This window comes from Stenella coeruleoalba (assembly GCF_951394435.1).
Source record: "Stenella coeruleoalba genome assembly, chromosome: 6".
Lineage (NCBI taxonomy): Eukaryota > Metazoa > Chordata > Mammalia > Artiodactyla > Delphinidae > Stenella > Stenella coeruleoalba.
In genome coordinates this window covers 73212915-73228599 of record NC_137151.1, presented here as the reverse complement: position 1 = coordinate 73228599, position 15685 = coordinate 73212915, and the positions used below count along the sequence as shown (strand labels likewise).

Below are 15685 nucleotides of genomic sequence, written 5' to 3'. Positions count from 1 at the left end.
ATCTATATATCTATCTACCTACCTACCTACCTATATCTCAAACTACTTTGGGGGCAATACCACCATGTGGATGGCCCGTAGTTAACTAAACCTCAAAACATCCACAAGGGAACTCCTATTACCCCCTCAGAAGCTGTCCCCTCCCTGTGTTCCTTACTCAGGGAATCTACCACTCACCCAGGTACCTGCACTGGCTATATGCAGCTATTTTTTACTTCTCTAGCATTAGCAACCTTACATCAAATTAATCAGCAAGTCCTATTGATTCTGCCTCCTAAGTATCTTTCAACTCAGTCCTTTCCCATCACCCCTACCACCAGTAGCCACCATCCCAGTCCAGAGATGGTTTATCTCTCACCTAGACTTCTTGCTTCCCATTCATTCTTTACCTGTAAGCCATACTAACTCTTTCGAAAATGAAGAATCATCCATATTACTCCCACCTACCTTCTTAAAACCCTCTAGTGACTCCATCTTCCTCTATGGTAAATTTACAGTTCAAAACCTGGTCGCTAAGCACCCCTTCTTCAGCTTCCACCTGGTCTTTTTTGTTCCATCTCTGACTCTTCCCTTGAGAACCATCTTCAACTTTTTTCAGTTCCTCAAATTCACCAGCTTCCTATTGCCTCTGAATTTTGAATACTATTCCCTCTTCCTGGGAAACCAATCCTTTGGCTGTCAGCTTAAAAATTTCACTTTCCTTGGGAGATTCCCCCACGCCGCCCCCCCTCCCTCAGACTGTGTGTTCCACAATGCCCTATGTTTCCTTTACTACTATACTCATTTGTGGTCATTGCTTGGCTAGCAAAATCTATTTTTTGCTATCTTCCATTTTTAAACTTTCCCTCTCTCTGTAACATCAGAGTAATATGTTCCTTTATCTAATTATTTCCTTAGTGTTCTTCATCTCCTATGATTAATTTATACCTCGATTTTGGGCTCAGCTTTCTTCATTTTCTTAAATTGGAAAATTAATCTAGAGATTAATATAATTGTAAAGTATGCAATTGTATCAGCTCTTCTGACCTCTCATTAGATGGATTATATCAAGTTTTGAGTTAATTTGTGAGAATAATCCCATAAATAGTGTAATGAAGACATGGACAAAGTATGTTTTATGATGCATTATTTTTAAAAAACCATTATGACTTAATGAAATAAATTTATCTTCCCAGCTTTTAAATTAGAAGATTAACACTTACCACTTATATCAACATAATTATCTTTTTCTCCTCAAGTTACAAGTTTATCAGGTGAGTGTAGAGAGTTGGAGAGATGGTGAGGAGGGTTTACTATATTTTTGTTCCCCCTGGTCATGATGAAGCACCCCTGTATCTGTTGTTGTCATGTGGCTTTGGATATTTTGGCAATGAATACCCCACAGTCTTGGTGGTTGATTTACTCAGAGTTGGCTTTTGGTGGATGACGCCCTTCTCCAGAGATACAGACTATCACAAAGTTAAGAGTAGAAAGGCTTGCCTATTCCAGAGTAGATTTTCAAGTCGTCTCACATGGTCCACACCAATGATATGTAACCACCGGAATACATGCCACTCTCTTTGTTCCTTCCCATTTTAAGGCTTTTCTTATCAATGAACTTTATTGATCTTACTAGTGACTAAGCCCTTTATCATTTTGGACAATTGTTCTCCTGTGAGAATCAGCTATGAGCATTTAAAACCAATTAAAAACCAATGCTTCGTATTGATTGGTTCAATTTGGGATGGGGTGAAGCCCAGGCACTGGTATTTTGAAAACCTTCTCAGGTAATTCTCACATGCAGCCAGGGTGGAGAACCACTGATTTTAGGTTGCAGGATATACCTCACTGATTTATCAACCTTCTTGACTTTCTTTATACTTTCTTTATATGTAGACTTTCACCTTCATCTCAAACTTCCCCACTCCAGTAGATGGCACTTCCATCTATATAGTTTCTCAAATTAAAACCTGAGATTCATTCTTCTTTCTCTAGACCCCCGTCACCAACCAATTCATTAGGAAGTACTGTAGACTCAACATATCCATCTATTTTTCCTTAGCTCCATTGCTTTTCTTTTAACCCAGACCATCTTCTTGCCTAACCTGGACCACTGAAATTTCCTTACTGGTTTCTCCTATTCCAACCCTATATCATCTTCCACAAAGTTCTTAACTTTTAAAAGTTGGTCTTAAACTTTTTGTTATAAAATATTTCAAACCTTTAGATAAGAAAAGACCATCAAAGTTTATAGAATTTTAGCACTGTACTACATTTGCTTCACAGTTTTTTTTTTAAAGAAGGAAAATTGTGTTGTTAGAATTGAAGCCTCCCTCTACCTCTCCCTCATGCTATTTCCTCCCTTCCTCCCTGGCGGTAACCACTTATATCAATTCAGACTTTATTATTCCCATGCATGCATTATACTGTTGCTACATGTATGAATCCATACATAACATTTAGTATTGTTTTTAAATTTTGGTGGTATTATATAGATGGTATCAGTTTGCAGCTTGTTTCATTTAACATGTTTTTGATGTTTGTTCATGTTAATACAAGTAGCTTTAGCTGATTCCTTTAAATTGTTATATAGTATATCAAAACAAGACATCATAATTTGTTTATCTTTCTATTGACCAATATTCAAATGATTTCCAGTTTTTTTCTTTTCATAGTTGATGTTGCAGTAAACATTTGTGCATCTCTTTTCTGTACATGTACAGTAGTATCACAGTGAAATGTGGGGCCTTAGGGCCTTTTCAACTTTCTAATATTTTGCATAATTACAACACAGTCTTTAAAAAAAACCCACCTATTACTCAGGAAAAGTGTTGTGGAACACCTCTAGTAAGCCAGTATGAAGTAGTAAATGAGAAATAAAAGCTTTGCACTCTCAGATCTTATATACCAGTGGTGGGAGAACAAATAAACTAAGATGATGATTTCAGAGAATGCCAAGTGCTGCATAATGAATCATACCATCCTTCTGCTTCAAGATCTTCAGTGATTTTCCATTGCATTTAGGAATAATATAACTCCTGTCTGGTCCTGTAAGACTTGGTACCATCTGGCCCCTGCCTTCCTCTTCCATTTTCCCTGTGGCTTCCTGTGCCCTTGCCTTTGACCTTTGAGTTTTTGGAAATTACTAAGCTTTTTCTTGCTTCAGGACCTTCACGTGTGCATTGTTCCAGGTTCCTGGAAAGTTTTTCCCACCATTATTTGACTGGCAAATTATTACTCGTGATTCAAGTCACAGCTTACTTGTCCTGTCTTCAGAGAGAACTTCCTTGATCCCCATAAAAATAGGTTCCTTCTTTTGAGCCTCTCTCCTGATACCTTGTCTTTTCCTCAGTATCACTTAGCACAATATATGATTATACATTTATATGTCATCTGCCTCATCTACTAAATTTCAAGTTCATTGAAGGCAGGGATGATGCTTCTTCTGTTTCCTGCTGTATCTCCTAGCTCACGGCCTGACACATAATGTTTCCTCAGTGAATGAAAAAAAACGTAATACAAATTAATGTTTTTCTGAAAGTTTAGTTGCAGGCTCATTTTGAGCAGGAGATTTGGTTTTGTCTGGGTTTTGATTCCCCTCTTTCTTGAGGGCTCCCTTCTCCCTAACTAAGGGTTTAGAATGGCCTCCATAGGCCCCAGACCAGAATCAGGCCTTATTACAAACAGGGTTCCTGTTCTTTTGATATTGGGGATATCACAGAGGTCTTTTGATATTGGGGATATCACAGAGGTCATAGAAGCCCAGCACAATTTGGTCTTGAAGTTATCACCTTGTCTGCAGCCAGCCTTCCTAGGCCCTCAGTCAGATAAAATTTATAGCTCTCTATGGTGGTTGACAACAGTGCTTTGTTTTTGATTTTTTTTTTTTTTTGCGGTACACGGGCCTCTTACTGTTGTGGCCTCTCCCATTGCGGAGCACAGGCTCCGGACGTGCAGGCCCAGTGGCCTTGGCTCACGGGCCCAGCCGCTCCGCGGCATGTGGGATCCTCCCGGACAGGGGCACAAACCCATGTCCCCTGCATCGGCAGGCGGACTCTCAACCACTGCGCCACCAGGGAAGCCTCTGTTTTTGATTTTTAAGCCTCTTTTAACAAGGAAATATCAAGAGCATTGGGAAAGCCTCACTTCAGCCCCTGGCTTGAAGCAGTGAGCCTGGATCCAGTTTATCTTCTTCCTTGGAATGTTTTTAATCCCTATTACCCTTTTCGGAGCCAGTCTTTTCTCCCTCTCTCACTCTCCGTTCTTCCTTCTTTTTTCTCCCGTTCCCTTCCCTTCCTTTCCTTTCTTTTTTCTTTTTTTTTTTTTGGCCCACTCAGCATGTGGGATCTTAGTTCCCCAACCAGGGATCAAAACCGTGCCCCCTTCAATGGAAGCACGGAGCCTTAACTACTGGACCACCAGGGAAGTCCCTCTCTTTCTTCCTTTCTTTCTGCCTCCCTTCCTTCCTCCCTTCCTCCCTCCCTTCCTTCCTTCCTTCCTTCCTTCCTTCCTTTTCTTTCCATTTGAAAGTAAGTTGAAGGTAGTATGACATTTCACCTCAACATACTCTAGCATGTATATCCTAAAAATAACATTGTCCTACATAATTACAATACCACTATCACACCCAAGAAAATTTATATTGATACAATGATATTATCTAATGTAAAGTCCTTGTTCAACTTTCTCTAATTGTCTCCCTCCCAAATTGCATAACAATTTTCAATGAAGGATCTCACATTTCATTTAAGTTTCAGGTCTCTTCAGTCTTCTTTAAACCAGCACAGCTCCCATGGCTTTATTTTTATTTTTAATTTATTTCATCTCTCATGATATTGACATTTTTGAAAAGTACAGGTCAGGCTTCTGAAGGAATGAGCAATAATCTGCATTTTTCTTAATTTTCTTTTCCTGAATGATCAGATTCAGCTCTTTGACAAGAACATTCCACATTCTTTTTTTTTTTTGCGGTACGCGGGCCTCTCACTGTTGTGGCCTCTCCCGTTGCGGATCACAGACTCCGGACGCGCAGGCTCAGCGGCCATGGCTCACGGGCCCAGCCGCTCCGTGGCATGTGGAATCTTCCCGGACCGGGGCACGAACCCGTGTCCCCTGCATCGGCAGGTGGACTCTCAACCACTGCGCCACCAGGGAAGCCCCATTCCACATTCTTGATGACGCTGTGTCCTTCTTATTGCATCACATCAGGAGGCGCACACGGTGCTGTTTTGTCTCATTAATGGTGATGCTAAGTTTGACTACTTGTTTAATATGATGTCCACTAGATAATGATAAAGACATCTTTTTCTCTTTGAATTTAATGAGGCACTTTGAGACTAAGTGAATACCCTGTTTACTAACAATTTTTCATCCAATGGTATTGCCATCTATTGATGATCCTTGCTTGTATACATGATTGTATCTGTAGTTGCAAAATAGATATTATATAATTTTATCAGTCCTTCTACATTTTTTAGCTGACATTGTGTAAAGAAGCCTTTACCTCCTCCCTACCCATCACATTAAAAACATTTTTTAGAATGTTTAAAAAGTATCAGTGTGGACCTATAAGTTCTGTTTTTTTCACAGGATCATTTTGACTGAGGAAACATAATTGCTTTTTCTGCATACTTTTTCATAATGCTTAATATATATTTCTTATATGATACTTCATAGCCAGTTGTCTATGCGAAATAACATATTTTAATAAATAGCACAGTGTGAAGTTCTATTAAAAACACTTGCCCCTTCCCCAGTTTTACTATATTGTTGTAGTGGGGTTTAAAGTTTCTCTCTTCGTTTACCATGGTTAAAAACTATGGTGGTGATTTATTTTCATTTATGTTCCTTTGGTGAATTCAACATGAAATCAGATCTGTTCTTGTTATTAAAAATCCGTGGGGTGAAGTTCCCAGTGATAAGGTATCACACACAGAAACATTCTCTCTCCTTCTCCCTGACAACAATGCAAATGCAGTTAATGATGCCCTCTTTGTCTTATTTTTAGGATCGCAGATTCAATGATGAAATTGACAAGCTAACTGGATACAAGACAAAATCATTACTGTGCATGCCTATCCGAAGCAGTGATGGTGAGATTATCGGTGTGGCCCAAGCAATAAATAAGATTCCTGAAGGTGCTCCATTTACTGAAGATGATGAAAAAGTAAGATTTCATGCTTTTTGTGACTTGTACTTTCCTTCTTGATCATTGATTGCTATTCTCCCTGAAAAGGACAGGAATTATGTGAATAGCTGTTGGATTAGGCCATTCATGGATCAAAGAGCTTTTTCTCATATTACACAAAATGTAATGGGAGTTTTTTGCTGTTTTGTAGAATGTGGTATAATTGAAAATAATTACTTCATCTTCTTAGCTTGCTTTTCATTGCAAGCCCTAGTAGTATTCTTATTATTCCCTAGTCTTTATCTTCCTTATAAAGAAGCCTTTTTTTAAAACATAAATAATTTGCGATATTTTAAAAAAACACCAAGAATACTGCCAGTACCATCACATCAATGTGTGTGCTCTTTTTCTAACCCATTTCCCTGCCTTCTACCACACCCAAGGATAACCACTAAACTAAATTTTCATTGATATTCCTTTGCTTTATGAAAAAATAATTTATATTTACAATCCCTAAACAACATAGTGATTAATTTTGCTTGTTTTGGAGTTTTTTTACAAATGGTATTATAATGTAATCTTCTACAAGTTGCTTTTTTTACTTAGTAAGACGTTGCTAAAATTCATCCATGTTGTTATATGTATCTGTAGTGCTCTTGTTTGCACTGCTGTGTAATGTTCCATCATGTGACTATTTATGTATTTATGTATTCAAAATGAAAATTCATTTCATTTTCCTTCAACAGATATTTGGGTTGTTTCCAATCTTTTTGGGGGGTGAGAGAATATAAACTATAAATATTCTTTTGTATATCTTGGCATACCTACAAGTGGAACAGCTGGGTCATAGGCTATGTGAATATTCAACTTTACAAATAGTGCTAGTATTCCAAAGTGGTTAAATCAATGTATGCTCCCTCCAGTAGGGCTTAAAGAGTTCTAGCTTACTAACACTTGGTATTATCAACTATTTTGGGGGGTGGGGGTGGAATCAGGTGGATATAAAAGGATATATCATTGGAATCTTAATTTGTTTTCCTGATTACTAATGAGGTTGTTCTTTTTTTTTTTTTCCATATGTTTATTGGCCGTGTGTTTTTTCTCCTTTGTGAAATATCTACTTGTGTCTTTTACCTACTTGCTTTTGGTTTAAACAAAAAATCTTTTTCTAATAGATTTGTAGGCGTTCCTTATATATTCTGAATACCAATTTTTTTCTTAGTTTGTGGCTTGTCTTTTTTTTTTTTTACATCTTTATTGGAGTATAATTGCTTTACAATGGTGTGTTCGTTTCTGCTTTATAGCAAAGTGAATCAGTTATACATATACATATGTTCCCATATCTCTTCCCTCTTGCGTCTCCCTCCCTCCCACACTCCCTATCCTACCCCTCCAGGCTAAATAAGCTTTTTAATTGAGGATCACAGCACTACCACACATGGCCCAGGGAAAGATAGGGGAGTTAGGAAGATTACTGTGTTTCAGAAGCTCAGCACTTTCTCATATTTTCATAATTACTGTGAAGAATTGTTTTCTCAGTTTTTATATAAAAATCTCAATAAAATGAATGTTTTAAATTGTTATTCCAAATTGCTAATAAAAAGAACATTATTTGTGTCCATGAAGAGCAATTGGCCTTGGTAGAGTGATGTACTTTTTGCTCTGAAATGTTGAGTTCTCTCACCAGCATTTTATTCACCAGCTCATTTTAAAGAGAGACCTTCAAAGAGCTGAAGTTCTGGCTTTGAATCTCTTACCTTCATATTGAATAGAATCTGGTGGACTATTTATAAGATTTATGGTAAAAGCAAATCTCAAGTTAGTTTGTTTAAGTTTGATGACTGCCATATTCTTACTTGATTATAAAAGACACTTTATAATTTAACCTTCTGGCTATGAGGTTGCTATTTGCCAGTGCTGATTACTAATGCATTAAATTAATGCAAATGTTCTGGTATAAAAGGTCAACATAAAATATGATTATAAGGAGACAAGATTTTTTAGGTGTGAAGAGAGTCCTTTATTGAGGTCATTTCTGTGGTCAAATTTGAACAACCCAGATCCAAGAAAATGTTTATAAACTCTTAGAGCGTGATAGGACCTCAGGCAAGGTCTTACCAATTCAATAATCAACTACAGTGTTCAAGGCACTTGTGTTGGGGCCGTAAGAGACAAAGATAAATCCCAGATATGCTATGCCATGAGGGAACTGCACAAGGAAGAAGGCAAGGTCAGCAGTAAGATGTTCTAGGACATGTTGTGAGGGCCTAGGAAAGGGAGGATGAGTCTTACTTGAAGAATCTGAAGAGGCTTTGATCTGACCTCTGAAGAAAGTGTAGGCTTCCCTAAGACAGAGCCAGGTGAGAAGGTGAGGCTGTTTAGGAACGTATAAAATGTAGTCTACCTCATTCACTATGCAAATGTTTCCATGGGATGTACAGATAGAACAAAAATTTTATTTTGTGCATTTTGTACCGAAGATGACAGAGTTCTATAATTATGTGCCTCTTATAAGGACTTAGATAGAAGGATTTGAGCTTTGTCTTTCCAAACATAACAGCCACGTGCCCACAACATCTCCCAAACCGTTGAGTTTATACACAGATATTAGTCCTGCTTTCACTCTGTCTCCTTCATTTAAGAGGATCCCATTGTATATTTAATTTTCATCTATGATTCCATTTATGTTATATTTGTTTTCTGGACTTTTCTCATTGGATTTATACTTATGATGTAGGGCTTCATGAGCTGTGGACGGTTTAAAGGGAAGGTATGCACAGAGCTTTGCCCCTGTCTTGAACAGCATCAATGCTTAGCTCTACTGAGTACGAGAGCTGGGACTGAGCTCCAGCTCGGCTAGAGACAAGCAGCCTGCTCTGGGTGAGCCACTTAACCTCTGACTTTGTTTCCTCTTCTGTCGACTAGACTGTCTACCATTCTACAGTATGAGAATTCAGTAATCATTAACAAATACTTTGCAAAGTATAAGAAACTAGGCAAATGTAAACATAAAAATTTTTTTTAAACTATCATTTTCCCAAAGAGTTTCAAAATGTTATTCTATATTTGTCAGTTATCCCAAGCCAATTTATTTCTTAGGTTTAACTTCATTTGAGTATTTCCTTGCTCAAATGTTATATTTTTTCTCCTCTGCAATTATCCCATGTGCCCACAGTAACATTTTATTTTCCAAGCTCTACGATTTCCTCACCTGATTAAAAAACCCTGCTTTAGTCTCACTTCTTGGAAAAAAAAACCTTACCACTTAGGGCAGGTAGGTTGTGTTCTTGCAGGTGACACTGGATGGAGAATATTTTTATCTCAAATTTTGTATCTGGCTCTTTCCTGCAAGAATTCTATATATTGTAAACAAAACAGGAGTGATGAAGAAGAAAAGCAGAAAACAAAATCTAGAAATGATTAATGGGAAAGAACAAGATCTAGAAACTTTTCTTCAAATAAGAGAAAACATTGTGGCATAATGGGTACATACAGTCCAGATAGTGAGTCTACCTGGGTTGAAGTTCCATCTCGGCCATAGCCTGTGTAACCTTGGGCAAGTTACTTAGCTTCTCTATGCTCCCATTTCCTCCTTTTAGGAGAGAGATTATAATAATAATACGTATCTCCTAAGGCTATAGGGGGTTAAATGAGAAAATACAAGGAAAGAACTTGGAAAAGCACGTAGCACTTAGTAAGTCCTCATAAAAGATTAGCTTTTACTGATACAACGTTAATACATGTAAGATACAGTCAGGTCTCAGTTAAGAAATTACCTTTGTATAATTTAAGTCTCTAAGTTTTTTTTGTTTGGCTTGGTTTTTTTTTAATTATTATTTTTTATTTTTTATTGTGGTACGTGGGCCTCTCACTGCTGTGGCCTCTCCCATTGTGGAGCACAGGCTCCGGACACGCAGGCTCAGCGGCCATGGCTCACGGGCCTAGCCGCTCCGTGGCATATGGGATCTTCCCGGACCGGGGCTCAAACCCGTGTCCCCTGCATCGGCAGGCAGACTCTCAACCACTGCGCCACCAGGGAAGCCCCTCTAAGTCTTTATTAAATACAGTCTATATGCCAGTTTCACTGTTGGAGTTTTAAAAACGAAGTGAGGGATATACTTCTTTATAAATTCACAATTCTCTTGTGTGATTGTTTATGCACATACTGTTTTACTTGATTGTACAAGATTATGCTTATACCAATTTGTATTCTACTTTTCAGAGTAATTTCTTACATATGTGTCCACATGTGAATGTAGTCTACATTTGCCATTTTTAGAGATTATAAAGTTTTCTTCTTTTTCTATGTAGTTGAGCTTGCACAGTCATTGTCCTATTAACTGGAAATTCGGGTTGTTTCCAGTTTTTCACTAACACAAATAGCCCCTGAATGAACATCTTGAACAAGTCACCTTTTTCTTTTGTGTTATTTCCTTGGGGTATATTCTAGAGAAGGAAATTACTGAGTCAAAGGGCAGGAAAAGTTTTATAGCTCTCATTCCAAGTTACCAGATAGCTTTCAGAAATACTGAACCCATTTACAACGGTAGCAACATACATATACCTCTCTTCACAGAGCCCTGCCAGGTTTGTTCAATTCACATTTAAAAACTGAAATTAGTTTGCCTTAGTCTTCTAGGCAGGCTTCAGAGAACCTCCTCCCGCATTTACCAGTATAAACTCCAGCAACAGAAGTTTCAGTGTTGCCTGCAAATAAGGAAACACGGGAGGGAAATGGAAGCACAGTGTTTAGTGTTAGGTGAGGAGCACCAGATCAGAGAGCCTTTGGGGCAGGCTCAAGTCTTTGCCTCCTACATGTTAGCTCAGTGACCTTGAGCAAGTTGCCCCATCCCTGTTAGCCTCAGGACCTCCTAGCGTTGTGAGGAGTAAAATAGAGCACAGATGTAAAGTGCTTAGGGTAGCACTTATTATCAATAAATGAGCTTCATGAAATCTCACCATCTACTTCAAACCCAAAAGAAAATAACTTGAACTATATTTGTTATTTTACTTTATACATACAACTCCTATGTCATCGTCCATATGGGTAGTGGTAAATTTATTGCACATTTAGCCTAATGTGATTTGTATGTCCTGATATCTTAAAATGTCAACTTCTGGAGACTATCAGCTCTGTTATGTTTGGTGTAATTCCAAAACATTTTGCAATATTAGAATCAGTAAATTATTTGCCTGAGATAAATTAAAAATTAAATGTGGTACATTCATTTCTAGTCTATTTACATCCCTAACATAATTGTCCATAGGATCATATTGTGTTTCTTGAAAATTCGATACATACCTAAGTTTCAGTGACTGTGCTGTATCATGTAATAGTTGATGGCAGCACCTAGAAAGGTCATCAGGTCCATTTCCCACCAACACTGCCCTCATCCAATGCATGAATCCACCTGACAGATGGTCATCCAGGCTCTGCCTAGAAACTTCTCTTTCAATGACTTTAAAATCATCATGCTCGGGGCTGGGCTTCAAGATGGTGGAGGAATAAGACATGGAAATCACCTTCCTTCCCACAAATACATCAGAAATACATCTACATGTGGAACAACTCCTACAGAACACATACTGAATGCTGGCAGAAGACCTCAGACTTCCCAAAAGGCAAGAAACTCCCCACATACCTGGGTAGGGCAAAAGAAAAAAGAAAAAACAAGGACAAAAGAATAGGGACGGGACCTGCACCTCTGGGACGGAGATGTGAAGGAGGAAAAGTTTCCACACACTAGGAAATCCCTTTACTGGTGGAGACGAGGGGTGGCCGTGGGGGAAGCTTCGGAGCCATGGAGGAGAGCACAGCAACGGGTGCAGAAGGCAAAGGGCAGAGATTCCTGCACAGAGGATTGGTGCTGACCCGCACTCACCAGCCTGAGAGGCTTATCGGCTCACGCGCTGTGGTGGGTGGGGTCTGGGAGCTGAGGCTCGGGCTTCGGAGGTCGGATCCCAGGGAGAGGACTGGGGTTGGCTGCATGAACACAGCCTGAAGGGGGCTACTGCACCACAGCTAGCCAGGAGGGAGTCCGGGAAAAAGTCTGGACCTGCCTAAGAGGCAAGAGACCATTGTTTCAGGGTGTGTGAGGAGAGGGGGTTCAGAGCACCTCCTAAACAAGCTCCAGAGATGGGCGCAAGCCGCAGCTACCAGCACGGACACCAGAGACGGTCGTGAAATGCTAAGGCTGCTGCTGCAGGCACCAAGAAGCCTCTGTGCAAGCACAGGTCACTGTCCACACTTCCCCTCCCAGGAGCCTGTGCAGCCCGCCACTGCCAGGGTCTCACGATCCAGGGACAGCATCCCCGAGAGAACACACAGTGCAACTCAGGCTGTTGCAACGTCATGCCAGCCTCTGCCGCCACAGGCTGTCCCCGCATTCCGTACCCCTCCCCCGCCAGGCCTGAGTGAGCCACAGCTCCCTAATCAGCCGCTCCTTTAAACCTGCCCTGTCTGGGTGAAAAATAGACTCCAGAGGGCGACCTACACAAAGAGACGGGTCCAAATCCAAAGCTGAACCCCAGGAGCTCTGTGAACAAAGAAGACAAAGGGAAATTTCTCCCAGCAGCCTCAGGAGCAGTGGATTAAATCTCCACAATCAACTTGATGTACCCTGCATCTGTGGAATACCTGAATAGACAACGAATCATCCCAAAACTGAGGTGGTGGACTTTGGGAGCAGCTATAGACTTGGGGTTTGTTTTCTGCATCTAATTTGTTTCTAGTTTTATGTTTATCTTAACTTACTATTTAGAGCTTATTATCATTGATAGATTTGTTTATTGATTCGGTTGCTCTCCTCCTTTTTTGTTTTTATAAATATATATATATATTTTTTTCCTTTTTGTCTTTTTGTGAGTATGTATCTGTATGCTTCTTGGTGTGATTTTGTCTGTATAGGTTTCTTTTACCATTTGTCCTAGCGTTCTGTCTGTTTTCTTTTTTTTTATTAGCGCTTGTTATGGTTGGTGAATTTCTTTGGTGGTTTGGTTTCTCTCTTCTATCTTTTTATTTTACTTTAAAAAATTTTTAATAATATATATATTTTTATTTTAATAACTTTATTTTATTTTTCTTTATTTTTTACTTTCTTTCTTTTTCTCCCTTTTATTCTAAGCTGTGTGGCTGACAAGGTCTTGGTGCTCTGGCCAGGTGTCAGGCCTGAGCCTCTGAGGTGGGAGAGCTGAGTTCAGGACATTGGTCCACCAGAGGCCTTCTGCCCCGTGTAATATCAAAGGGCCAAACTTTGCCCAGAGATCTCCATCCTAACGCTAAGACCCAGCTCCACTCAACGACCAGCAAGCTACAGTGCTGGACACCCTATGCCAAACAACTAGCAAGACAGGAACACAACCCCACCCATTAGCAGAGAGGCTGCCTAAAACCATAATAAGTTCACAGATACCCCAGAACACACCACCGAACATGGTCCTGCCCACCAAAAAGACAAGATCCAGCCTCATCCACCAGAACACAGGCACCAGTCCCCTGCACCAGGAAGCCTACACAACCCACTGAAACAACCTTACCCACTGGGGGCAGACACCAAAAACAAAAAGAACTACGAACGTGCAGCTTGAGAAAAGGAGACCACAAAGACAGTAAGTTAAGCAAAATGAGAAGACAGAGAAATACACAGCAGTTGAAGGAGAAAGGTAAAAACCCACCAGACCAAACAAATGAAGAGGAAATAGGAAGTCTACCTGAAAAAGAATTCAGAATAATGATAGTAGAGATGATCCAAAATCTTGGAAATGCAATGGAAAAAATAAAACGTTTCACAAGGACGTAGAAGAACTAAAGAGCAAACAAACAATGATGAACAACAGAATAAATGAAATTAAAAATTCTCTAGAAGGAATAAGTAGCAGAATAACTGAGTCAGAAGAACGGATAAGTGACCTGGAAGATGAAAGAGTGGAAATAACTATCACAAAGCAGAATAAAGAAAAATGAATGAAAAGAACTGGGACAGTCTCAGAGAACTCTGGGACAACATTAAATGGACCAACATTCGAATTATAGGGGTCCCAGAAGAAGAAGAGAAAAAGAAAGGCACTGAGAAAATATTTGAAAAGATTACAGTTGAAAACTTCCCTAATACGGGAAAGGAAATAGTCAAGTCCAGGAAGCGCAAAGAGTCCCATACAGGATAAATCCAAGGAGAAACATGTCAAGATGCATATAAATCAAGCTATCAAAAGTTAAATACAAAGACAAAATATTAAAAGCAGCAAGGGAAAAACAACAAATAACATACAAGGGAATCCCCATAAGATTAACAGCTGATCTTTCAGCAGAAACTCTGCAAGCCAGAAGGGAGTGGCAGAACGTATTGAAAGTGATGAAAGGGAAAAACCTACAACCAATATTGCTCTACCCAGCAAGGATCTCATTCAGATTCGACAGAGAAATGAAAACCTTTACAGAGAAGCAAAAGCTAAGAGAATTCAGCACCACCAAACCAGGTTTACAACTAATGCTAAAGGAACTTCTCTAGGTAGGAAACACAAGAGAAGGAAAACCTACAATAACAAACCCCAAACAATTAAGAAAATGGTAATAGGAACATACATATTGATAATTACCTTAAATGTAAATGGATTAAATGCTCCAACCAAAAGACAGAGACTGGCTGAATGGATACATAAACAAGACCTGTATATATGCTGTCTACAAGAGACCCACTTCAGACCTAGGGCCACATACAGACTGAAAGTGAGGGGATGGATAAAGATATTCCATGCAAATGGAAATCAAAAGAAAGCTGGAGTAGCAATACTCATATCAGACAAAATAGACTTTAAAATAAAGACTATTACAAGAGACAAAGAAGGACACTACATAATGATCAAGGGATCGATCCAAGAAGAAGATATAACAATTGTAAATATTTAAGCACCCAACATAGGAGCACCTCAATACATAAGGCAAATGCTACCAGCCATAAAAGGAGAAATCGACAGTAACACAATCATAGTAGGGGACTTTAACACCCCACTTTCACCAATGGACAGATCATCCAAAATGAAAATAAATAAGGAAACACAAGCTTTAAATGATACATTAAACAAGATGGACTTAATTAATATTTACAGGACATTCTATCCAAAAACAACAGAATACACTTTCTTCTCAAGGGCTCATGGACCATTCTACAGGATAGACCATATCTTGGGCCACAAATCAACCCTTGGTAAATTTAAGAAAACTGAAATCGTATCGAGTATCTTTTCTGACCACAGTGCTATGAGACTAGATGTCAATTACAGGAAAAAAACTGTAACAAATACAAATACATGGAGGCTAAATAATACACTACCAAATAACCAAAAGATCACTGAAGAAATCCAAGAGGAAATCAAAAAATACCTAGAAATATATAATGGTGGAAACACGATGACCCAGAACCTATAGGATGTAGCAAAAGCAGTTCTAAGAGGGAAGTTTATAGCAATACAATCCTACTTCAGGAAAGAAGAAACATCTCAAATAAACAACATAACCTTTCACCTAAAGCAATTAGAGAAAGAAGAACAAAAACCCCCAAAGTTAGCAAAAGGAAAGAAATC

The 15685-nt window shown here is 39.1% G+C and overlaps 1 protein-coding gene across 7 annotated transcripts in view; it reads left to right on the top strand.

The window, feature by feature from the left end:
• PDE11A (phosphodiesterase 11A) overlaps positions 1 to 15685 on the top strand; it is a 466258-nt gene that overhangs the window by 92119 nt on the left and 358454 nt on the right. For all 7 annotated transcript variants that reach the window (XM_079923541.1, XM_079923542.1, XM_079923540.1 and 4 more), the window contains exon 2: positions 5987 to 6145. In XM_079923541.1, the coding sequence (XP_079779667.1) occupies positions 6050 to 6145 (96 nt within the window). In that variant the 5' untranslated portion in view covers positions 5987 to 6049. The remainder of the gene's footprint in view (positions 1 to 5986; positions 6146 to 15685) is intronic.